The 23067-nt window shown below is 59.3% G+C and overlaps 1 protein-coding gene across 9 annotated transcripts in view; it reads right to left on the reverse strand.

Moving 5' to 3' along the window:
- Positions 1-7206: 7206 nt before the first annotated feature.
- Positions 7207-23067, reverse strand: part of TLE3 (TLE family member 3, transcriptional corepressor) — a 28927-nt gene continuing 13066 nt past the window's right edge. For 3 of the 9 annotated variants that reach the window (XM_082322676.1, XM_082322673.1, XM_082322670.1), the window contains 14 exons: positions 17927-18131; positions 16535-16551; positions 14035-14154; positions 13718-13768; positions 13384-13539; positions 13110-13242; positions 12625-12806; positions 11897-11973; positions 11425-11674; positions 10992-11239; positions 10507-10654; positions 9085-9235; positions 8535-8611; positions 7207-8289 (listed from right to left, as the gene is read on the reverse strand). In XM_082322676.1, coding sequence (XP_082178802.1) covers positions 8182-8289; positions 8535-8611; positions 9085-9235; positions 10507-10654; positions 10992-11239; positions 11425-11674; positions 11897-11973; positions 12625-12806; positions 13110-13242; positions 13384-13539; positions 13718-13768; positions 14035-14154; positions 16535-16551; positions 17927-18131 — 1923 coding nt within the window. In that variant the 3' untranslated portion in view covers positions 7207-8181. Of the gene's footprint in view, positions 8290-8534; positions 8612-9084; positions 9236-10506; positions 10655-10991; positions 11240-11424; positions 11675-11896; positions 11974-12609; positions 12807-13109; positions 13243-13383; positions 13540-13717; positions 13769-14034; positions 14155-16534; positions 16552-17926; positions 18132-23067 lie in introns of all 9 variants that reach the window. The other 6 variants (XM_082322674.1, XM_082322671.1, XM_082322668.1 and 3 more) reach the window with 3 other exon arrangements.

The raw sequence follows: 23067 nt of genomic DNA on the forward strand, positions 1-23067 counted from the left end.
ATGCCTCCGCAATCCATTGCATGTTCTAGTTATACAACAAAAATTGGGATAATAAAACAGCTCTTAGTGTCAAAATGTAATTAAACTGCTCCAATACGCCTTGAGAACAGCACAGCTGCTTTGTGCTGCCATAAAGCATTTTAAAACTGCCGGGCCATTTGCTTGGGTGCCTAAATGAGAGCTCCTGGATTCAGCCGCGGCTCCCGCGCCGCGGCGTCCGCGGGAAGGTGAACCTCTCCTCCAGTAAATCAGCCCTGACGTGCCTGCGTGCGTAAACGTGGGCCCCGACGTCCCGCTGATGGACGCTCTCCCCTGCCACCGCGCCGGCGTGCCGCTGCCGAGCGCGGCGGCCGAGCCCCGGCCCCGCTGCCGCGTCCTGCCGGCGGCAAAGCTTTGGTGGCTGCCGCGGGGACGGTGGGGTGTGTGCTGGAGGGGGACCCCCGCACCCTGAAACGGGCACAGGAGGGGCTGCCGCCGTTTATCCCTCTGCTGCTGGTGGGAAGGTAAACGCCGAGTGAACAAGACCTGTCAATAGACTCTCGTTGAGTACTTCTGGGGGATAAACGAACCATTAATTAACCTCCCAGCAGCAGCTATCAAACCTGCACGCCTGAAATACCAATTATCAGTCAGTCACAGCGCTTATTCTCATCAGCCTCGCTAGCGTCCCAGGTGTGCCCGGGGCCCACGGTGCAGCTCCCAGGGTAGCACGAGGTGCTGCCCACGCCGCCACACGCCCCCGGCGTCCCGCGCTGTCCCCGTCCCCGAGCCCATCACCGTCACTCACACCGAGCGCTCCCGCCTCGGACGGTGCCTGCTCCGCAGGCGAGGGTGCTTATTCCAGCAAGCGTGGAAGTCGCGCTTGTGTTGCAGAGCGATGCCAGACGCTGCACGTGATGGGTGGCTCTGCCCGTGGGGGCTGCAGGAGAAGGGGTAGGGTGCATCCAGCTGCCAAACATCCCACCGGCTCCCTGGAGACCCCTCCCTGGCAGGCACACGCTGACCTTGGGGGGCCCCAAGGCTGCCCCACACCAGCCGCTGACGCGGTAGGGGCCGGCCCCGCTGCCAAACCCGCTCTGGGGTCTGCATTTGCTTTACATCTTGAACTCTGTAAGACACAGCCCACCGTCCCCGGTGCCCAAGCCGCCACGTGTGGGATGCCCGGGCTGAACCGCCTGATGCTCCTGCATCCTACCGAGACCACGGCATCCCCGACCCCTGCCCAGGATAAAGGGCTTCTCCCCATGGCACAGCCCATCCAGGGCTCAGGAATGACGGGATAATTATCCCGGGGTGGGGGGGCACCTTCCTCAGACAGCCCTGCGTGCGTGCCTCTGTGTGCGCACACGTGCGCCCGTGCACGCAGTTACCTTTATCATCTCACCCATCTTCTCCCCAAGGGTGCTGGGGGTTTTGACTTTTATGTGTAACAATAAAAACTTTCATTGTAGCAAAACATTGGCTGGTCAAAATTAGACTAGTTAATTCCAGAGAATTGTTTCATCTCAGCTCAACAGTAATAATGAATCTTTTTTACAAGATGAATTGGTGAACAGCCAACTTCCTCCGGGGCAATTCCTGTGTAGTGTTGATCCCGCTGGAATTTACCTTGGGAAAAAAAAAAAAAAGAAAAAAAAAAAGAAAAGAAAAAAGAAAAGGTTTAAAGCTATCAAATGCTACTATTCATAACAACATGTTATTTAGCCCAGCCATTTACTGACAGCGTACAGATGGAGCCAAGTCTTTTACAAAAAATGCTCACACAACACTTTTCTCCTAAGCCAGCCACAGCCTAAAAGAAATATGAGGTGCACAAAAGCACGTTATTATCCTTGCAGAAGCCAAGAAGCACGATGGGCGCTCACCGAATGCAGAGCTGCCTTTAAAAATTAGCCTGATCTTGGTCTCTGCCTCAAAAATAAGAAGAGTCCCCCCTCGAACGCCATGTTTTCAGTGGGCTCGGTGCTCCCGTGCATCCTTTAATGAGATTTTTGAGACTTTTCATGCTTTAATGAGGCTTTTCATGCATTTTAGGGCCAGGGGAACATGGCAGCGGCCGCCTCACTCAAGGTGTTTGCAGCAGAGGCGGTGGCACGGCGGCTGGCACCGTGTCCCCTTTTCCTTTCCTCTTGGGTGGCTTTGCAGGGGACAGGGACAGTACACGCCGGCACTTGCTGTGAACGGCCGTGACCGAGGCTGGCAGCTCGGCTGCACCGGCTCTGCGCCGTCGGCAGGTCCGGAGGTGGTTGGGGGAGGCCGCCAATGGAGCAGCTGGGCGATCACAAGAGCAGAGCTTCCTCCTTGGGTGCTGGCACCAGTGCCTCACCGGCACCCATGCACCCTCGGCAGGGCCGGGAGGGAGCAGAGCATCTCACCTCAGCCCACAGGAACATTCCTGGGAAAGGCCGCAATTTCCCGTGTGGATAATATCCCTTTCCTAGCGCAGCAGAGACCCCCGAAGCTACGGCGAGCCTCCAGGTTGAAGCCGGCCTTTGGGGGCTGCGTAAGCCCCAGCAGGGAGCAGCCTGGCTGGTTGCAGTGGGGTTTAGCCCTATCAGGGGGTCAGCCTTGAGATGCCACCATCAGAAGCAGCCCCACGGGCTGGGCTCGGGCTGTCCCCTGGGGCCCCCACGCTTTCTCGTGCTGCTGCCCCCCAGCCCCGCAGCCTCTCCCCCAGCAGCCAAGGCCAGGGCGGCGGCGGGCGCCATGCACGGGCCGAACGGTGGGCATGGGCAGAGCAGGGCCGGGCCCCTTTCCCGGGGCTCCAGGTGCCCGTGTCACCCGCAGAAGGGACAGGCTGGCAGCCACAGGGCGCCCGGTGCAGCGAGGGGCGGCTGGCAGGGGCGAGCCCCCGCCGGGGGAGGCTCTCGGCGATCCCTCCCGCCGTGGGCGGTGTGCGGCAACCCGCGCTAATCATTTTTTTCAGCGGGCAAAAGCTCTGCAGGGTTTTTTTGCTGTTGTGGTGTTTTGGTTTTTTTGTGTTGGGTTTGGTTTTTTGTTTTTTTTTTTTTCAAGAGGGATTAAGCCAAATTAGTTTTTATCTGTTTCTGCAGTTTTCCGCTGGGATTCAGTGAAGCACCAGTGCCTGAGAACAGAAAAACGATAAACATCTAAACGCAGACACTCTGAGTACTGTTTTATCTCTGCCATTTGAAGTGATGACACCCTTCAACCAGATAAACAAAGCAACGAGGAGGGGCATGTTGTTAGATGGAGTGTGTAACGAACAGAATACTCCCTGCCACATTACAGACAATGGTAATGCACAATCATTCATTATAACTCAATTACAGTAATTAAAACTGGTGGGATGCAGAGGCAGAACAGACGAAGGGAGTAGTGCCAACAGAATTTACACTCCGTGTCATCAGCTAGCGATAACAACAGCTGATGGTGTCCCAGAGCCTCCTCCCGCCATCTGTTCCGAGAGCCGGCGACAAGGGATGGCATGAGGTGCTGCGGCAGCCGAGCGGGTGGTGGATGGAAAGGGGGTGGGAAAGGGCTCTCGGCCCCCCCCGGCACGGCACCCGGCACGGCACCCGGCCCAGCCGCTGCCGTGGGTGCTGTGCTGCGGGGAGGTGCTGCCCCTTGCACCCCGAAGGGTGAGCCGCCCCGCCGAACCGGGCGCAGAGCCCGGGAAAAGGAAGGGGGAAAGGGGCACCCCGTTATCCCTGCTCCCCGTGGTGCAACCTGCATGGCCGCCTGCCTGGGGAGCACGGCCTGCAGCCGTCTGCTCCGCTCCTGGGGTAGCACGGCACGGCACGGCTCTGCTACGCCTGCAGCACTGCCCGGTGCTGCCATTTAGGGATGCGACCCAGCATGGGAAAAGCTGCTTGGCCAGGTTAGCTCCTCAGGGCAGGCGTTCCTGGGGGTCACCGTCCCCCTTCTCCGCCTGCTCGGGGTGGGGGACACACATGCACCCCCCGGCTGTGCAGGAGCCCCAGAGCGGCTCTGCCGAAGCCCTCGCTGCACGGGGCGCCTCAGGGTGACGGCCACAGCGGCGGCGCGAGCGGCCACCCTGCCCCTCGGTCAGTTGGGTTAGTTAGCTATTTCACAGCAAGCTAACAACCTCTGCCTCCGCGCCAGGACCTACCCGCTGTAATTCGATAATTATGGGTTACTCAAAGTGCAATTTGGGCTGACTGCCGCCCTGGAGAGCCAGGCTGGGAAGGGGGAGCGGTGCCCAGCCCCGGGCGGCTGCCGGAGCGGTGTCCTGCACCCAACCGCCGCACCCTCCCGGTGCAACCTCCGTCCTCACCTGCAAGGGCTCCAGGATCGGCGCTGCTGCGGGAAACCAGCCGGGAGCAATGTCAGGGTGCACCCGAAAGGGCGATGGCTATAGGGTGCACCCAAGGGGGTGACGGCTCCGTTTTGATGCTCAGCAGCCGCCAGGATCAAATACCTTGCATGCCTCCTTCGTGGGAACCCTTCCTTGCAGGAGTGCGGTGCTGCGGCGCTCGCAGAAGGAAATCGCTGATGAAAAGCGGGTAATTCCACCCAAAAGGTGCTGTTTGCTGGGTACGCCGGGGCCGCCGCCCGCCTGCGGCGTGGCATCGGGGCACGCGGGACGGGCAAGCGTCGGCGCCGGCGCTTCTTGGTGCCCCACTGCAACGCCCACCCGATTTGGCAGCCGGTGTGCGAGGTCTCTGCCTTCACGCCCTGGTGTGTCACAGCAGCAGCCAAGGTTCAACTAAAAGCATGTTAAAAAAAAGCCCTTATGAATATATAACAAAAAAAAAAACTTAGCGCGCGGGGCTTGGAATACTTTAATTATAAAGGATGGGTGCTCGGCGCCTGGCTGATAGCATAAATGGGAATCGGAGAGACCACGCACCGCTTTAACACCTCCTCCGTCAGCACTTTCAGAAAGGTTGTAGTCAAACCAAATTAATTGCAAAGGGCAACAGTTTGCTGGGAACTGTTGAAAGCAGAAGCTGCAGCGGCTCGGGTGCCCGAAGGGGCAGCACCGGGGGCTGCCGCAGGGGGATGCCAGGCCCCACCGAACCCTTCCGCTCCCCTGCGCCGGGCTCTCCGAAATCTTACAACAAAGGATTTCTTGCCATTTTTATCTTTTAATGGTCCCCTGTGTAAGTCCCTCATTCCATCCAGCTTAAAATCAGATTTAAATGCACTCATAACCATTTACCGCTGTACATTATCGGGAAACCAAGCAGTTAGAGTGCTGCTCCTGCTTTTTATTTCTCTCTCGCAGCAGGCTCTGTCATGTTCAATACATCACGGGGAAGCCCCCGCAGGACGGTTCCTATGTCCTAGTTCAAGGAAAGCGCTTTGTCTCTGTCAGGGGCGTCCAGGCCCAGTGCAGGAATGCGGGTGCCGGCGTCCCGTGGTTTTGGAGCCGCCCGACGCCATCCCTGAGCCACGGCGAGCATCCCGCCCACGGCCACGGGCACCCCGAGGGCTGGCGCCCCGCCTCGGCATCCCCCCGGGGGGCAGGGTCCCCTGCTCCCAGCCTTCGCTGCATCATCCCAAAGTCCTCGCTGCGGGCTTGCAGCAGCAGAAACAAAGCAGCTGGGCGATGCCTTTGGGAAGAAAAAAAGAAACAATGAGGTCTGAGGATAGGGTCTGGGGTGCCCGCTCGCCCCAAGGGGAGCCGGGGGGACAGCCAAGGAGGAAGGAGCACGGCCCTCGGTCCCTCGGCAGCGCACCCCGGGCGGGAGGGCACAGCCACCCCCGCGGCGGCAGCCACCAGCACCGTGGGAAGGGGAGAAGCCGAGGGCTGGGGGCTGCGGGCGGCTGCTCCATCAGTCCCGCGCTCTGTTCTTCCTCCAGCCGACCTCCGCCGGCATTCCCATCGGTACGGGAATTCCCATTCCCGGCCCCGCCACGCAGGAACAACGGCCCCTCGCTTTCTTTGCTTGCTTTTATTAACAACTCAGTGCAGGTTTTCAGAGATCAAATGGTTTATAGACATTTTGCTTTCATTTGAGCTTCATTACATTTACTTTTTATTCTTTTCTTCCTTTTTTTTGTTCTTTTTTTCTCCCTTTTTTACAAAAACCAGTTGTAGTTATTAACAGCTGTACATATTCTGCTACATACTTTGGTGTAAAGTTGAGAAGTCTGACTTAGTAACCCTCCGCCAGCTCCGGTACATGCAGTTCCTTTATTTTTTTTTCTTTTTCTTGGAGGAAAACGAAGCACCAACTCGCAAACCAGTGACCACGCAGGACGCACGCTGGCGGTGGCCTTACCCCGGGGGAAGTTTGCCACGAGGGCAGTTCAAAGCCCCCCATCCCTTTCCAAAAAAACCCACCCCATCAATGCAAAGAGGGGGGGATGCTCCAAGCGCCGCGGGGTCGGACGCTGCGCCCAGGTCGGGGGGCGCAGGGGACCGGCGGAGCTGCCCCCGTGCCGGCCACGGGGACCAAACACGAGCCCCAAAACACAGACAGGGCCTCGCCGAACCCCTCGCCAGGCACCAGCACGGGGCCGTCGGCACCAGGGGCATTCTCAGAGTCCTTTTTCTGAGCCAAACCGCCCTTAGAACCACTTTCCCTCACTAGCGAGCTTGCTTTTCCCTTCCTTGGGTAATTAGTGCACAAGATCGATCCCATCTCCTCCCTGGCCGAGGCGGCACACAGTAAGCACTAACGAGCAACTGCTTGCCTGGGACATTCCCCTTATTTTTTCATTTGAACAGAAAAGGGCGAAAATCTCAAAACCCTCTTATTTTGACGGGAAAAAACGTTTCCCGCGCAATCTCCTTCCGAGCCCGTCTGGCCTCTCCCCGCCCCAGAGCGGCCGCTCGGAGGGATGCGATGCCGACCACGCGCCCCAGGACAGCCGGGTACCGATCGCCTCCCCTTCAGCCTCCTCTCCCCTGTCTGTACGATCCACGTCTGTAAACCAGGCAGTTCTCACCTGAACCCTAAGCATTATTTTTTTGACCAGATTAAAATCAAAAATTAAAAAATAATCCATAAAAATGTAGTATAAAAATTCTCTTCCATATGCTACAATACAGGGTGAGCGCTTCTGCTACACAAATACTTTTATTTCCCGTTATGTCCTTTTTTTTTTTTTTTAACCCTTTAGTACAAAACGCTGAAACGCAGGCCTGTGCGGGGAGGGGGTTTGCTTCATCGGAACCTATATACCAGAAGACACAAGACCATATAGCCCACAGGACCCTACCAAAGCCAGCCCCTTCCCCCCACCACACACAAACCCTACTTGTTAGTAAACTTTGCTTTTAAAAAAACTGTATTTTAAAGGTTATCAATTCTAATTCTTTACTTTCATTTGAATACAAAACACATAAGTTGCTATTATCTTTCGTGGCTCCCTGAGCTGAATTTACTATGCTTTCTTTGAAATCACTCCTCATTGCTTCTGTCCGAAGACCAAGAAGGGCTTGCGCAGACGATCCCGCAGCGTGGGCTTCCCCTTTTCTTCAAACATACGAGCACAAAAAAATCCATATATAAAAAAAGGTGATTGTGTTGCTGATGTCCCATCAGTAGCTGAGGATCCGACCGAGTCCCCCGCGGTCCCAGCAGTGTCCCACCATCACTAACACACCGAACAACGCACGGGTACGACAGTAGGAACAACTTTCACCAGTGGACATCTTTGCTCAGCCTGGTTACGCGCTGCACGGCAAAGTCACGTCCCGACGGACGCCTCGGGGGGGTAAGGAAAAAAAAAAATAATAAAATTGCCACCACCAAAACCATCAGTGGAATACAATTACAGCAGACGAAAAATACACAACTAGTGTACCGGGAGGGGTCCCCCACCCTTCCAATGCTATTTACTAGTCCGTTATTTACATTTTTCACAAGTCTTATGCAGGATGCACAAAAAAAAAAAGTCACAATAAAAAATAAGTCCTTTATAGTGCCACCAAAGCGCAGACGGAAAGAACCAGAAAACCAAAAAAAAAAATTTTTGTTTCAAAATAAACCCCAAAACCCTAAAACCAAACAAAAATCCGTTTAGGGCTTCAATGTGTGCCATATTTGCAGACCTCCAAATAAATCCATGTGTGTTGTACGCTGGGCCCTCGAGGCAGAGCCCTGCCGGAGTGTGCCGGTCCGTGGCTGAGCCCCGGGGGCCACCCCGCGGCAGCCCCCCCGAGCCCTGGCCGCTCCCCGCCGGCCGCCCGAGTCCTGCCACCGCCGGCGCTGGGAGCTGCCAGCCCTGCTATCAAATCCGTGGTTAGTAGATGACCTCGTAGACTGTGGCCTTCTTGTCACCAGAGCCCGTGACGATGTACTTGTCATCCGCTGAAATGTCACAACTTAAGACAGACGAGGATTCCTTGGACTGGAAAAAAGAGGAGGGGGGAGAAAAACCATCAGTTTGGTTTCCCAACGAGGCTGCCGCAGCTGCGTCTCACCGAGCAACATCCATGCCGGTGGCCTCGCCGCATCCCACACGCTGGGTACTGAATCCGGCCACCCCAAAAGGCTTTGCCCCCTCCCCAGGGCCGGCAGCCCCCCAGGACGATGCCGAGAGGGGGGTCCAGGCGCTGCCCACCCCCGTGCCCTACCCGAGAAGCAGCCTCCTACCTGGAAGATGCTCGCTCCATAGGGCGTCCTCCAGGCGTTGAGCAGGTTGTCTTTTCCAGTACTCACAAACCATTTACCTGCGCCCGGGAAACACGGCGTCAGTGGCCGAAAGCTGCCGTCCTGACCCCCCGCCTCATGGCCAGCAGCACCGAAGCCGCCGGCCGGACCCCGTGGCCGGCTTCTCCCTGCCCCTGGAGGCTTCTGGCTGTTTACCCTCAAAAATTTTAGAGAAACTGGAAAATCTGGAGATTTTCCAGAGATGCTCGCCCCAGCCCCTCTCCTGCCAGGACACATCCCAGCACCGCCCCACGCTCGCACACGGGCAGGCGCTGGTTCACCTCCCGCGATGCGACGTGGCGATTTGCAACCACGACCGGGATCGTTTTACGGGGATAATCCCCAACGGCACCATCCGTGGGACAGATCCTGCTGGAAGCCTCTGTGCTCAGCCCCCCGCCACCGTGCCGCCCATCGTCCCATCCTGCCGCAGTCCTCGCGCGCATCCCCAGCCATCACCGAAGGAGCCAAATTTAGGGCCGGAGCCGCTTACCGCAGTAGGCAAACTTGAGGGAGAGGACGCAGCTCTCGTGGAGGTGCAGCTGGTACTTGTCGGGTTTCGTGTGGTGCAGCACTTCCACGTTGCTGCTCTCCATGCCCACCGCCAGCCACTCGCCCGTCGGGCAGTACCCCAGCGAGAAGATCTGCAGGGGGACAGGGGGTGCTCAGGGGGGCTTTGCACCCACCTGCCCGAGCAGGCACCAGCCACCTCCGCGTCCCCGACAATTCCCCATCGGGGAGAGACTCGGATCGCCCAGGCATGAGCCGAGCTGGGGGTGATCCCGTTGGCGATTTTAATAACGGGATGGCTTTGCCCACAGCACTGGCAGCAAGGCCAGCAATTCAGAAGAAAAACAGCCTGACAGGAGGGGAGGGACACAGCCCGGTCCTCTTAAATCCCCGTGTCCCCAGCCACTGAAACGCAGGCACAGCAAAGCCAGGAGCCAGCGGACGGCGTCTGCCCCTGCAGCACAGCCCCGGATCTTGCCCTGGCTGAGGCACCCCGGCTGAAACGCAGCCTCTTCAAGGGACAGCACTTCTGTCCTTGGACAGAAAACACCTTCCTGGCATCCTTCAGAAGAGGAAAACTCGGTATGGAAGGCAGCGAGACTAAAAAAAAAAAAGCCTCTAAGCCATGGCTACTTGTAGGCTGGAAACCACAACGGCACGGCTTCTGGATGCCCAGCTCCACAACACCCAGCGTTACGCAGTGCAAGGTCCCCAACTGCCGGTGCCGTGGAGTCAGCAGCTGGGACGCAGCAGAGACCTCGGCCACGCTGCTGCCTTTCTGGACCCTGATCACGCAACTCCAAGTTTCACCAGCCGCACGGCACGGGTGGAGGTTGCTGGGCAGCCCCGAAGAGGCGCAGCAGGATTTGGAGAGGCATGTGCACATGTCTGGGGCAGCTGCACGAGACCTGCGAACGCTGGGGTGGCTCCAGCCCCACGGAGACGGCTGCCCTTGCCAAGAGGACACAAGGTCCCAGCTTTGCCCCTTTGGACAAGGGCTCTGGGAGGGTCTGCAGGAGGTGGCAGGTACCCGAGCCCTGCACCCATCCCACCTGCGGGGTACCCAGAGCCAGCCTGCAACACCCACGTGCATCCCTAGGCATCCCTGCTTTCTTAATGGCAGCCTAGCCTTGCAGTAGATGAAAAAGCCATGAAAGAGAAGCTGAAACGAGAGCCAGGGGAGCCCCGCAGCTCTGCCTGCCTTCAACACCCTTGGGTCACACCTAAAGCAGCGGGGACAGCCCTGCACAGAGCCAACCTCCCACGGCCACGCACGAGCCAGCTGCCGAGAGGGCTGCCCTGGTTTCCACGGAGGGATAAACCCCTGCGTGGGGTCTCCATGAGGAGCTGCACAAGGAGGCCAGGACGTGCCCCCCTCCCGGGGCCGAGGGCAGCCCGTGCTTACCTGGGAGGTAAAGTCGTGCTGCTGGAGCTGCCTCCCTTCCCGCAGGTCCCAGGAGCGCACTGTGTTGTCCAGACCCCCCGTCCACAACTTCGTACCGTCGTGCGAGATATCTATGCAGCTGGCACCGTCTGTGTGGCCTTGGAATTGCCTTTAAACAACGAAAAATAATGCAAAACTTCAAGGGGAACACTAGCAAAAAGCATGTAGGTTGCTTCGAGGGAGCTGGTGCTCAGGCTGTATTTATGAGGCTTCCCTGCACCAAGCACGCCTGGAAATCTATCTGGGGAGCATCCTTTGCCAAGGTGCTCCAGCCCAGCCGAGCCTGCTGGGCTCACTTACAGACAAAGCATCACAAAATAGCATTCTTGTTGCCATCCATGAGGTCCTCACACCAAAACATGGCCAGAAAGACCCCGATTACGGAGAAGAGCAAGCCCCGGTGCTCCCAGCCCTCCTGCCACGGCCGGGTGCCAAGGCTGGCTCACCTGACGAGCGTCTGGTTGTGCAGGTCCCAAACGGCGATGTTGCCGTCGCTGCAGCAGGAGAAGCAGACTTTGGCGTCGGGGCTGATGGCCAGGGCGTAGCAGGCGGGGGCGGAGGAGGTCAGCTCGGCCTTGATGCGGGGCGTGGGGGAAGCCAGGTCCCAGATGGTGAGCGTGCTCGCCTCCCCTCCCACGATCAGCGTGCGGCCGTCGGGGAGGAGCTTGCAGGAGCGGATGTAGTTATCTCGGTTCTGGAGGGGAAAAGAGATGTTAGCAGGAGGGCGATGAATGATTCGCTGCATTAGAGGTGGGGGAAAGCAGGGGACACACACGCTTGGGGACCGGGAGCAATCTGCTGTGGCTTGCTCGCTCGCACACGCATCGGGGATGCTCCAGCTCCATCTCCCGCGTGCGGGAGCGCTGGCGAGCCCCTTACCAGGCAGTCCAGCTGGGAGATGGGGCTCTTGCTGCCCGGCTGGCTGATGTCCCAGATCTTCACGCACCCCTTGCCCCCGGTGTAGACGTGCCTGGTGGGGTTGCTGATGGTGACGGCGCACACCACCTCCCCGTGGCTCAGCGTGTTGATCTGCCGGGCGTGCCGCGGGATGCCGGGACCCGCCAGGGCGTCGTGGGGAAAGGGGACCGGCTGCATCTGCCCGTCGGCGCTCACGTGGAAGGAGTAGGCTCTGCCGAGGGAGGGCAAAGGGAGGGATCAGCCCCAGAGACAGAGGTTTGCTGCAAACCCAGCGTAAGGGGTGGCCGGGCAGCATTGCAACCCGGCTGCCGGGTCGTGCCTTGCTGGGGGCCGGAGGCCACCGCTGCCCTGCGGGGGCTCGATGGGACCCAGCCCCAGGTGAAGCCCCGCACTCATCCCCACCCAGCGCACAAAAGGACGAAGAGGGGCTTACGGCTTCCCGCCGGGGATGGATGCCAGGCTCGAGGGCAGGCCGGGGGCCCGCATGGGCGGGTGCGGGTCGAAGCCAACCTGCCAAGAGACACACACGGGGTAAGGCCAGGCAGGAGCTGGGCACGTGAGCAAACAGCTTCCCTGCCCGGGCTCGCGGACGGCATGGGACTGCGGCAGCTCCCTCTTTTCCCTTGCTGCTCAATAGCTAATCGTTATTTTTTCCCTGGCAGAAAGTGGAAGGACTGGGGAATTAGGCAAAGATTTCTGGTCTGGAAGGACCAGCATGGGACATGCTCACCCTCCCCATGCTGTCCCCAAGCCCCCAGGGACAGGAGCAGGCAAGCCTTGCCTAGCACCCCGGCTGCAGAAACCCCCATCTCTGCACTAACGGCAGCGTTTTCCTTCTTGTTTTGCCCGTATTTTGCCTTAAAGCAAACGACTCGGTGTTTAGTAAGGGGAAGGGGACTGCCCAGTGGGTACTTCCCATGCATGGGGGGAAGGATAAACCCCAATGTAGTGGCACATGCACATCACCCCACGGGGAGGCATCTCCACACCCAGCACCCTTTGATGGTGGCTGATTCAAAACACGGCCGGTGAGGAGCCCCGGTGTCACAGCTGAGACAGGGAAGCCCCCTCCCTGCACCTCCCCGGACCCTCCCCACACCCACCCCCCCGCCGGGAGCGAGAAAAGGAGCTAAAAGTGCTACGTACAGCTCCAAAGCTCACCATTGGCGACCGGCCATAGGCAGCGGCGGCGGCGGCAGCGGCGCTCATCTGCGGGGGGATGTTGTGGAGCCCCGCGTAGGCGCCGGGGCTGGTGAGCGAGCCGTTCATCTCGTGGTGCCCCATCATGGCGAAGGGAGCCGCGTAGGAGCCGGCGATGGAGATGGGCGTCCGCAGGGCCGAGGCTGCAGGAGGGTTGGGGACACGGTCAGGGGACGGAGCCTGCCAGCATCCAGCCCCACTCGCCCCCGTGGAGGAAATGCAATGGTGGGACCTCCCTCCTCACCCCGTCTCTGGCACGGGGACCCCCTGAGCTGCTGGCATCCCTGTCCTGTGCTGGATTAGGTCCCCAAGAAGCCTGACCCCCCCCCCCCCGCCCCCCAAAGCTGCTGTGCCCCCAACCGAGGGCACAGGCTGAAGCTGTGCTGGGGACAGCAGCAAGAGGGGACAATGGGGGACCACGGGGCACCCAAGGGACCGGTACCCACCCAGGGGGTCCATGCCGGTCGGCTTGCCGGGCATCGGCCGCAGCCCCGGGGTGCTGCTCGTCCCCGGGGTCGGAGCGTCATTCCTCGGCGTCGGAGTGTTTGACTTGAGCCCGGGCGTTGACGATTTGTCATTCTGGATGGAGAAGGGATGAAAAAAAAGAAAGGATGAGGTTCATCCATCGGTGTCCGCACCCCCTGCTCGTCAAGCCCCCAGGACCCAGCGAGCACCCGCAGCTGGCGGGGCCCGATCCCCCCGGCAGAACGAAGGACGTACGTGGCCCAGGTCTTTAGTCTTGGAGGAGGGAGTGCTGCTGGAGGAGGCGACCGAGGCCGGGCTGTTTGGCGCATCCCCCTTCTTCAGCCCGCGGGCTTTGTCTATGCCGTTCTCCGGGGGGGAGTGGGCTGGGCTGACCCGGGGGGTGGCAGGGTCCTGCGAGACAGGAGAAAGCATTGGCACCCCCAGCAGCGGGGAGGGCTCCCTCCGGCTCCTCTTTCAGGCAGGAATTGGGCTGGTGCCGGGGGGCCCCTAAGGCATCGCCCCCACCCCCCAAACCCCCACCGTGCCGCGGGGAGAGGAGCGGACCTGCCGAAATGCCCCCACAGCTCACCTCGTTGGAGACGTCGACCACCAGGTCATCGCTCTTGTCACCATCGCTGTCCTGAAACACGAAGTGAGTTACATCCCGCAGAGAGCTGCCAAACCCCGGGGTGGGGGGCAGCCCCCCAGGGAGCCGAACCCCCCCAGCAGCAGGACACAGCTCACCCACACCACGTTTGGAGAGTTTTACCCAAACCCCGCTTTCTCCCACCCAAAGTCCTGCCTGAAGGCGTGCCGCCACCCCACGCCTCACGCCGCCACGTCCCCCGGCAGCTCTCAGCCCGCCCCGGCTGCCGGACCCAGCCACCGACCGTCCCTGCCACTCACATATCGGCTCATGCTGTCCTTCTCCTCTGCTTTCCGCTTCTTGGAGTCGATGCTGTAGTCTGTGGAGCTCCGGTGCTTCTCGCTGGCTCTCAGGCTTTCCGAGGGCGAAACGGAATTATTCTGCAATAACAGACAAAAGTTTTAAGTTGGAAACAGAAGGAAACGGGACTTCATGAGCAGCAGCTTAGAAGGTGTCGCAAGCAGCCCTTCAGCCAGCACCGAGCCCAAAATCCAGCCTTGCCCTAGACTGTGAAACCCCAGCGGTGGGGTGAGACCCCACGGCCCCATCACACAGGGAGCCGGGGACAGGGTCCAGCTGGGGCTGGGGGATGGCCACCAGCGCACGGAGCATCGCTTCGAGCTCCGGGGATGCTGCTCCACTCCAGCAAGGCTGCTCCTGGGCACCCGAGCCTATTTACTGCAAAAGCACAGCAGAAACAAGGGAGGAGCTGGTTGGTGTTCAGAAAGGCAAACCCTGGGAGGAAGCGGCATGCAGTTACAGCAGCTCCCAGCAGCCGCTGGGATCCACTGGCAGGCACCGGGCAATGCAGAGAGGGGAAAAGCTGAGCGCCCCTAAACCAGCCCCATCGCCATCCTCTGCCCCCAACAGAGCACCAGCCCCATCTCCATCATCCTCTGTCCCCCACGGTGAGCACCAGCCCCATCTCCATCATCCTCTGTCCCCCCCGGGGAGCACCAGCCCCATCTCCATCATCCTCTGTCCCCCCCGGGGAGCACCAGCCCCATCTCCATCATCCTCTGTCCCCCCCGGGGAGCACCAGAGCTTTGCCCCAGCCCTGGGCTGGCACCCACGAGAGCCCGTGGGTGCTTCCTCCAGCATCAGCAGAGCCGGGGCCTCGTTCCCAGCGTTCATTAGGGGAGCAAAGGAACCGCTTCACCCCAGCCCCAGCTCTGCCGAGCCAAAGGGCATCCAAAAAAATGTCTGGAAAAATCCCCGTCACCAGGAGCGGCGGAGCCCAGCGCCCCGCGGCGCGGCTCTGCTCGGGGGGGCTGGCTGTGCCCGCTTCCAGCGGCAAAGCCCAGGAGACGCCAGCGTTCCCAGGAAAGCCCCGCGCACGCCGGGATTGGGTCGGGAACAAAAATGGCAGCACAAAACCGCCTCGAGAGCAATGGAGAAAGCCCGGCCCCACGCAGATGCCCTTCAATTAGTTTCTCGGAGCGGCAAGAGAAATTGCCATCATTTCGTGTCTTGTAGCAGAGCCTGTCACCCCTGCTAAGCAGAAATGTTCCTAAGCTCCTCTGCCTGCCTTTCTTTCCCAGCTGAAAGGGAGAACTAAAGCAGTTCATGTTTCTCCTCGGTACCCAATAAGCAGCTTTGGATAACACCGGGGTCTTTCTTCTCAGGCAGTCATGCTGAAAAACCTCGCAGCTACCAGAGAATCATGTCAAGCATTTAGAGGCATCGATCCATTCAGCCTGCTGCTGGCCCGCCGCCAAGAAACTAAATATTTTTTATTGCGCAGGCAAGGCTAGGAAAATATGAATGACTAACTCTGATTATCGTGCGCATTAAACCTCCGCGGGGAATACCCCGTATTTTATTTTATAGATCGGGAACCTTCCCGTCTCTGACGGCCCCCTCCCCACTGAAGGAGCAGGTTAATGATGCCCAATTCCCATCTCCCCCCTTAAATGGCACTTTTCTTCCCATCCGCCCCCGGCTCTCAAAAGGCCCATTTGTGGGCTCGGGGATGGCAGGAAATCGCTGCAAAGCCGCGGCTCAGCCGGGCTTTGTCCTGCCAGCTTTTCCCCGAGACGGCGGCATTGTGCGCCCCAGGGATGGGGGGCACGGGCTGAGCCCCCCCAGGGGGAGGGCAGCCCCCCACCAGGCTCCTACCAGCCTCTGCCCACCGAAAAAATATATTCCCCGCCCTCCCATCCACGCTCAGGCACTGCACCCAGCCAAAACAAGGACCGAACCGCTGCTATTAACACCGAGATGTCAGGGACGCAAATAAAAAGCAGCCGTGCTGGAGGTGACGGTTGCCCTCCACCACGGTTATTTAGCTGGTTAGTTAACTGCTTGACCTTCCAAGTCCTACTTAACACAGCGTAATAGCCAAACCCATCCCGACAGATTAGATGACCCAAGATAATAGAAGAGTGATCAGGAATAAAATAGCTTTCCTAATCGCTGAAGGATTTTTAGCTGCGCAGACTTGACTGTGCTCATTCACAGGGCTTAGTCAATTGAAACCGAATCTTGAAGCTCTGCAGCAATCAAAAAGATTTAAACCAAATCTCATAACCAGCCTGGAGGAGGCGGCTCCACTCGCCCCGGCACAGCCGGCAGCCCAGCAGCTCTTCCACCCAAAGGGTTTTTCTTTTTTTTCCCCTTGCTTTTTCTTCTATTAAATAGGACCTGTGCAGAAGACATCCCTGGAGCTCACACCCACAAGCCTGGTTTTTAAAACAATAGGTAAAACAAAAACACGCAGCCACCAGAATCTGAGAAAAAAAGGAGGTTAATGGGACTTACCGCACTTGAGTCTCGCTCTTTTTAGTGGAAGATGGTGTCAGAGGCGCGGTCACAGCCAAAATAAAAGAGAAGACAGAAAAATAAAGCAAGTTAGAGTAATTCTTAAAACAGAAAAAAAAAGATCTAGAAGCTCCTCATTGCATGGCCTCCTGCCTTAACTCAAAACCTATCTGGGCTCCCTTCAGCTTTGCTTTAAAATTCATGCCCCTTGTCCATCCAGCTCCCGCTGCCTCCTCCCCCTTTCTTTTAGACAATGTGATTTATTTGGCAAAACACACAGGGGAAAGGGGAAATGCCCTGAAATGCAAAAGGAATGGCGTCAGCCTAAGGCCCTTGCACCCAAAGTCACAAACCCAGGAGAAGGTCCCGACCGCCCGTCCCCGCAGCCACGTCAGCGGGATGTGGTTTAGCCATTAATTTGTACACAAACTGCCCCCTTTTCCCTGGAATCTCCTGGTAATTTGAACCCATGCAGAAAAATGAATGTAATTAGATAATTGCTACCAACAGTTTTTCTCACTGCCTTTCACGGGAAGGAAAAACATCCCAAATCCATCAGCAGAAGAGCCCAACAGCTTCGTGAAGCTGTCGGATAACTGCCCTGCAAATGGGCACGTTATGGGGAAGATCTCAGATCTTCGTGGGTTAATAGGCAGGGGGATTTGTGCGGAAAATCATCAAGGCTATTGGTTTGCAACCAAACTCATGCATCATTTTTTCTTCTAAAAAGATTGTCTTATCGCTAATAATAAGAAAAACCAAGGTTGCTAGTGAATATTGCTGGTTTCCAGACCATCGAAAGTCTCCAACAGTGATGGAGAGGAGGAAGGCTGCTTCAGCATTAAGGCGCGGCTGAATGGGGACGCAGGATTTGCAGCAAGCCTCCATCAGAGCCCGCGAAGGCTCCAACCTGCGTGCGAACTCGGGGGGCCCGCGAGCACATCAACCCAACAGGGGTCAATCTGCCGGTGCCGTTCTGGGAGCAATTTGCATTCCCTGCCCTCAATGAGCAGAGAAAGGAGCAGCCTGGAGGCAGGTCCCCTCCTCCCCTACCACCTCGGAAACCCCACCGTCCCTGAGCTGCTCCCAAGGAGCATCTTGACCTCAGCAAACAAAGCAGGGAAAGCTTTGGGAGCGCCTGGAAACCACCACTGGGAATTGCTGCAGCAGCGGCAGCACCTCCCTTGGCCGCCCGGGCTGAGCCAAGGGGCTGGAGCATCCTTTAGGGAAAGCCACATCCCAAAAAGCAGAAGCCCATCCCCTGAAGCCCACTCTCCCGAGGGATGGGGCGGTGGGAGCAGAGCCATGCCTGGACCAGGACATTTCTAGCACCGCGGGATGCAGTGACGAGCAGCCCCCAGGGACCCCATCGACCCAGCCCCTCGCACTCACCTCTGTGGTCCAGGTCGTGATGGTTTTTCTCATCCTTGACGGCGAGGTGTGCCTGGCTCCCCAGGGCGCCGAGAGCCAGCAGCCCCGAGCTGCTGCCGGTGACCGGCGGGATGCCCGGCGGCTGGAGGCCCGAGGGGTGCGGCGGCAGCTGGACCGGGGGCCCATGGGCGGCGTGGGAGAGGTGCTGGGCCTGGAGCTGCTGCTGCTGCAATGAAACCACCAGTGAGCCGGGGAGGGGGCAGCGGGACCAAGGGGGGGGATTTCGAGGCATCGAGCGGTGGCGTGGTGGCAGGAGCAGTGCCGGGAAGGGGCATGCCCGGCGTTACGCTGGGAGGGCAGCGAGGTGATGCCCCGGGGAGCTGCCCCGCTCGGCTGCCTGGAAGGAGAAGCCCCGTTAGCAGAAGGGACGGAGGGTGGCCCGTGCACGGCCCCGGCGCTGATCCCCACCGCAGCTGCCCACGACGCGGCCGGGTGGCAAGAGTGCATGCATGCCACACGCACCCCAGGCCAGACTGCAGGAGTTGTCTTTAATTCAAGGCAGTTCACATCATTACTGCAGACTTGGCTGGTTTTGCTTTTCAGTAGATATTAAGCGAAAAAAAATAAAGAAATACCACCCAGGACACAGAAAGCAGCTCTGGCTGGAGTGCCAGCTGCTCAACCAGATCAGAGAAAGAAAACTCAAGCATCCTGGATCCTCGCAGGCCACCTCAGAAAGAAAAAGTTTTGCTTATTTGCTCAGGACCAACTTTAGGGCACCTGATGGTGAGAAGAAAACTGCCCGCACGGTGCCTATGCCCCATCCTGCCACTCTGCCGCTCCTGTCCCCTTCCGACAGAGGCTGGACATCCCCTGCACTGGCGATGGGGCTGCCCGGAGCGCGGGTGCACCCTCTCCCCCAGCATCACCACCCGCAGCCCCCAGCGCGCACGCAGGCGGCCGCAGCCTGGCTGGGCCGGTGCATGGCCCCCCCAGCCACTCCCCGGGGCTTTGGGGAGCCGCGAGCCCCGGCCGTCCCAGCACGCACGCATCCAGCTGTGGGAATTGCCTGCTCGTTTTTAGCTGGAAAAAGCTAAACTACAGCTTTGGGGAGAGGAAGGGAAAACTAAATGCATCCCCTGTGTTTCTATTTCAAATAAAAACTTGAAGAAAACAAGCTGAAATCCAAGTTGCTATCAGTCAACGGTCTGTCCTCAGTGGTGTCACTTCCAAGAGCCCCAGGGCACCACTCCTGTGGCTCCTCCACCCCAAGGACAGCAGGGTCCAGCCGGGAGGGTCTCAGAGCTGGCGCTTGCATTTCCAATCCTCCTGCCTGCACCCACGGCCACCTCGAGCAGCACCCAGCCAGCTGCCAGTGAAAGCTGCATTTGGGCAACTGACCTCCAGCAGGAATCACGGTGCCAGGGGGGCACCCGAGCTGTAGCGGAGCCCCCCACGCCTCCCCCGGGTCCCCGCCACCAGCTCGGTTCAGGTTTTCTCCCTCCCTGGTGCTGCCAAGCACGGCAGAAGCGGTCACCAGCCCGGGCAGCTTTCTAGCAAGCCAGGCTGTGCGCGGAGGAGGATCCTGCGGCACGAGGAGCGGACGCACCACCAACGCGTGTCCCTGCACGGGGCACCCCGAGGGGCATGGACGGAACGCAGGCGAGGACCCTGCCCGCAAGGTTCAAAGGGGCTCAGTCCCAGCCCTGCGCCACAACAGCCAGGGGGCAAGGGGCTCCTGCCACGCCATCGCAGCACGGCTCGGCTCAAACCACAGCAGGGATACACCAAAAATACCTCCCAGGTATGGGGGACCCCACATTTCCAACATGTCCATCAAGGAAATTTCCAGCACATCTTCCCCAGCGCTGCAAGGGGACACAGCCAGGTGCCCCCAAAGCAGCTCGTGCTCTGCAGCGCTGGGGGGAGCCCAGCGCAGCCCGACGGGGCAGCACCAGTCACCGCGACACAGCCCACAGCTCACAAAACACCCTGGGAAAGCAGGAGAAGCGGGCTTAACCTGAGAGGTCCTGCACTCGGCTTCGCACAGGGCACAGCTCGACCCCGGCATGCACAGGAGGTGCACTTGAAAATCCTTCCTCCCGCCATCAAGCAAGGCCGGCGCCCTCCAGCCCGCAGCCCCGCACGTGCTGGCGGCCCCCCACGGGCCCGCGGGGCAGCAAGCGGCTCCGCCGCAAGGCCGCGCACGCAGCCGCGCAGCCCCAGCGAGGCGGAGGGCAGGCTGCATGCCCTGCACCCTGCAGACGCCCCGCCAGCCCCCGCAGCCCGGCTGCAGGAGCCAGGATGCAGCTTTTCGGAAAAAAAACCCCACGCTGAGGCCATGTCTTCAGGGGAAGCACCAGTTCCACCCACCTCCCGACTAAAGCGCCTATTTTAGGGGGTAGCAGGAAGGGGTGACTTGCTGTCACATGCTGGCGGGCGCAGCGGGACCGAGCAGCCTCTTGCTGCCCGGGGCAGAGCTGGGTGCAGGGAAAGCGGGTGGGCGACCCACACCTGCCAGGCTCCGGTTTCTAAGCCTTGTGCGAGGGGAGAGGGAAATCCCCACCCAGGATGCAACCCGGAGTCAGATCTGAAAGGCTGTAGCTACAGTTTCAGGCAGAGGAGATGCATTATCTTAAAACATAGCTTCTTCCGGGCAGCGCAGAGGTCTCAGCTGTGGCAGAAGCCAAATTGAGAAGGCAATTAGGCCTCTGCAGTGCTGTTATAGGAAAAGCATAAATCATTGTGTCCTCAAAAGCAGGAGCTTTTGGCTTCTGCTGGGCTGCTCCATCCACAGGGCAGAGAGGGGGGAGCATCCTCAGGACCTCTGTTTGGGGAGGTGTCCTCAAAGCAGGGGTGCAAGGGGAGCACCACGGCTCACGGCAGGGGTCCCCAGCCCCAGGGGCTCTGCCGGATGGTGCCGGCACCGTGCCGGTGCGTCCCTCAACAGCACGGAGCACACTCCCTGCCTCCTGGCCACACACACGGACCGAGATCAATCCCTCCGACATCAAAGCAAGAGGAACAGAGCCTGGGCTCTTGCTGAAATCAATGAGGCTCTTTACAGTCCCAGTCTCACGTGATTTCCACCCATTTAAGCGGGAGGCAGGGCCGGCCATTATAGCAGAGCATCACCCTGGAGAATGGCCCCTGATGGCTTTCCAGCACGGTACGCCCCTCTCCCGCAAGCCTTCCAGCGGTGCCCATCCCTGTGGGGCTGGGATGCACAGAGATCCGATGCTTTACCCTCAGCAATCTCCAACTTCCACGGTGGGCAGAAATATCTGCACTGCGTAATGCTCCTCCCAGGGGCTTTCCACCCCAGGGTGACACCCCGCCGCAGCAGCAGGAGCCCCAGAGAAGGGGGGGCACGGACTCACGGGCACCCTGGGTCCATGCAGCAACACTCCAGCCCCGCGACGACGTGGGTCACAGCCTTGGCATGGCCCCAGAAGACGACGTAGCTCCACCTCGAGCAAACGCAGCGGCACCCAGTTGGGGCAGAGCGGGGAAGGCAGGAAGAATCACCACCCTGAGACTCGCCCTCCAGCGGAGCAGAAAACTGCTGGTTTCTTCCTTTTTTTTTTTTTAAAGCTGCTGGCAAATACATCCATCCAACGGCTCGGTGAGCTGCGGGGGACTGGCCCCGCGGGGTCTGAGCCACCCTGCAGCAGCCCCGCTCCAGCGCAGGGGAGTGGAAATGAATGTCAAGACAGAACATCCCAGTGTGGCCCGAGATCACATTTAAAGGTGGTTTTCTCCCCTTCGGCAGGCAGGAACCAGCGAGCAGAATCCATTTGGAAAGTCTCCTTGCCAAACAGCCCTGGTTTGAAGCCTCATCCCTCCCGTCCGGCGTCAGGGCTGGGCTGCCCGCAGCTCCGTGGGGTAGCAAAGATCACATCTTGGGGCTGCAGACCTCCATCCCGGCACCGCTGGAAGGAGCTATGCCCCCGGCCGGGTCAGTCCCATGGCCAGGAGAAGATGACGAGCCGACGAGCCCAGCGCGCATCCCCGCTGCGGCCGAGGGTGCCCGCATGGGTGCTGGGGGATCCCCAGGCTCTGTTCGCAGCTCCCCACGGCCGCCTCTTCAGTCCTCCCCGGCTGCATCGCTCCACCGGGTTTGCACACATCAGCCCAGGGAGCGGTCGATGCCCATCCCTCCTGCACAGCGCTCGGGAATCACATCCTGGAGACTCCACGGAGGGGGATAAAACCCGCCTGGGACTCCACGGCGCAGAGGGATGCAGCGGAGCTCAGCGATGCTGCTCACTCGGCGTCTTCTCTGCTGAAAAGCCCACCTCGCCTCCCCTGCCCCTTACCCCCTTCCCTGAAAAAGGTTGTTTTTAAAAACCACATCAGGCGGGGGCTTGCTGCAAAACAGCCCAGGGAAGGGCAGGCTGCAGGAGCTCTTTGGCCACCTTCGCCACCCAAAACACACCCCTGCACCCACAGCCAGCCGCCCCAGGTGGGTGCCCCACATCTCAGCTGGTGGCAGGGACAAGACGGGGTGCTCAACTCCGAGCAGGATCACGGTCCTGCCCGACAAAGCCATGCACACAGCACAGGACGTGCGAGGACTTGGGGCAGCCTTGTGGGGCCAGGGACCCTCCTGACACCTCCCCAGTGTGCCCAAGTTGAAGGGCAAGCTCAGACCCGCTCAGGATGCTGCACTGGGGCTCCTCACCTGCTGGCAGGACCCCAAACCGGACCGACGTCCCTGCAGAGCCCAGGACATCAGCCTGCAGCAAGGGGCTGCGGACAAAGGTGCTGCAAACCCAGCCCCGGTGACAGCGGGGACATCGGCATCGCCCAGCCCCCGGGTCCAGGCCAGGCAAGAGGAGCTGGCTGGAGACGCACAGAGACAGAGATGTTTTCCTTCTGGGGTCCCTCGGCATGTGCCAGACAAATATGGTTAAGATATGAAGGAGGTTGCAATTTATGAGAAAGGCTGGCAAGGAATATCTTGTATGTAGAGTGTTTTTAATTGGATTATGTACATCATGCTTCATGCCTTTGTTAACCGATTTAATGGTTCACCACTTAAGTTCACCACTTGCGTTAAATTTAGTAAAGTAGTCTAATCATTTCCAGAGCTATAACCAAATCAAGGGCTCAATTTCACAGAAGCCTGAAGCAGAAGAACTGTGAGACAATGGCCTAGA

This window comes from Platalea leucorodia (assembly GCF_965183815.1).
Source record: "Platalea leucorodia genome assembly, chromosome: 9".
Taxonomy (NCBI): domain Eukaryota; kingdom Metazoa; phylum Chordata; class Aves; order Pelecaniformes; family Threskiornithidae; genus Platalea; species Platalea leucorodia.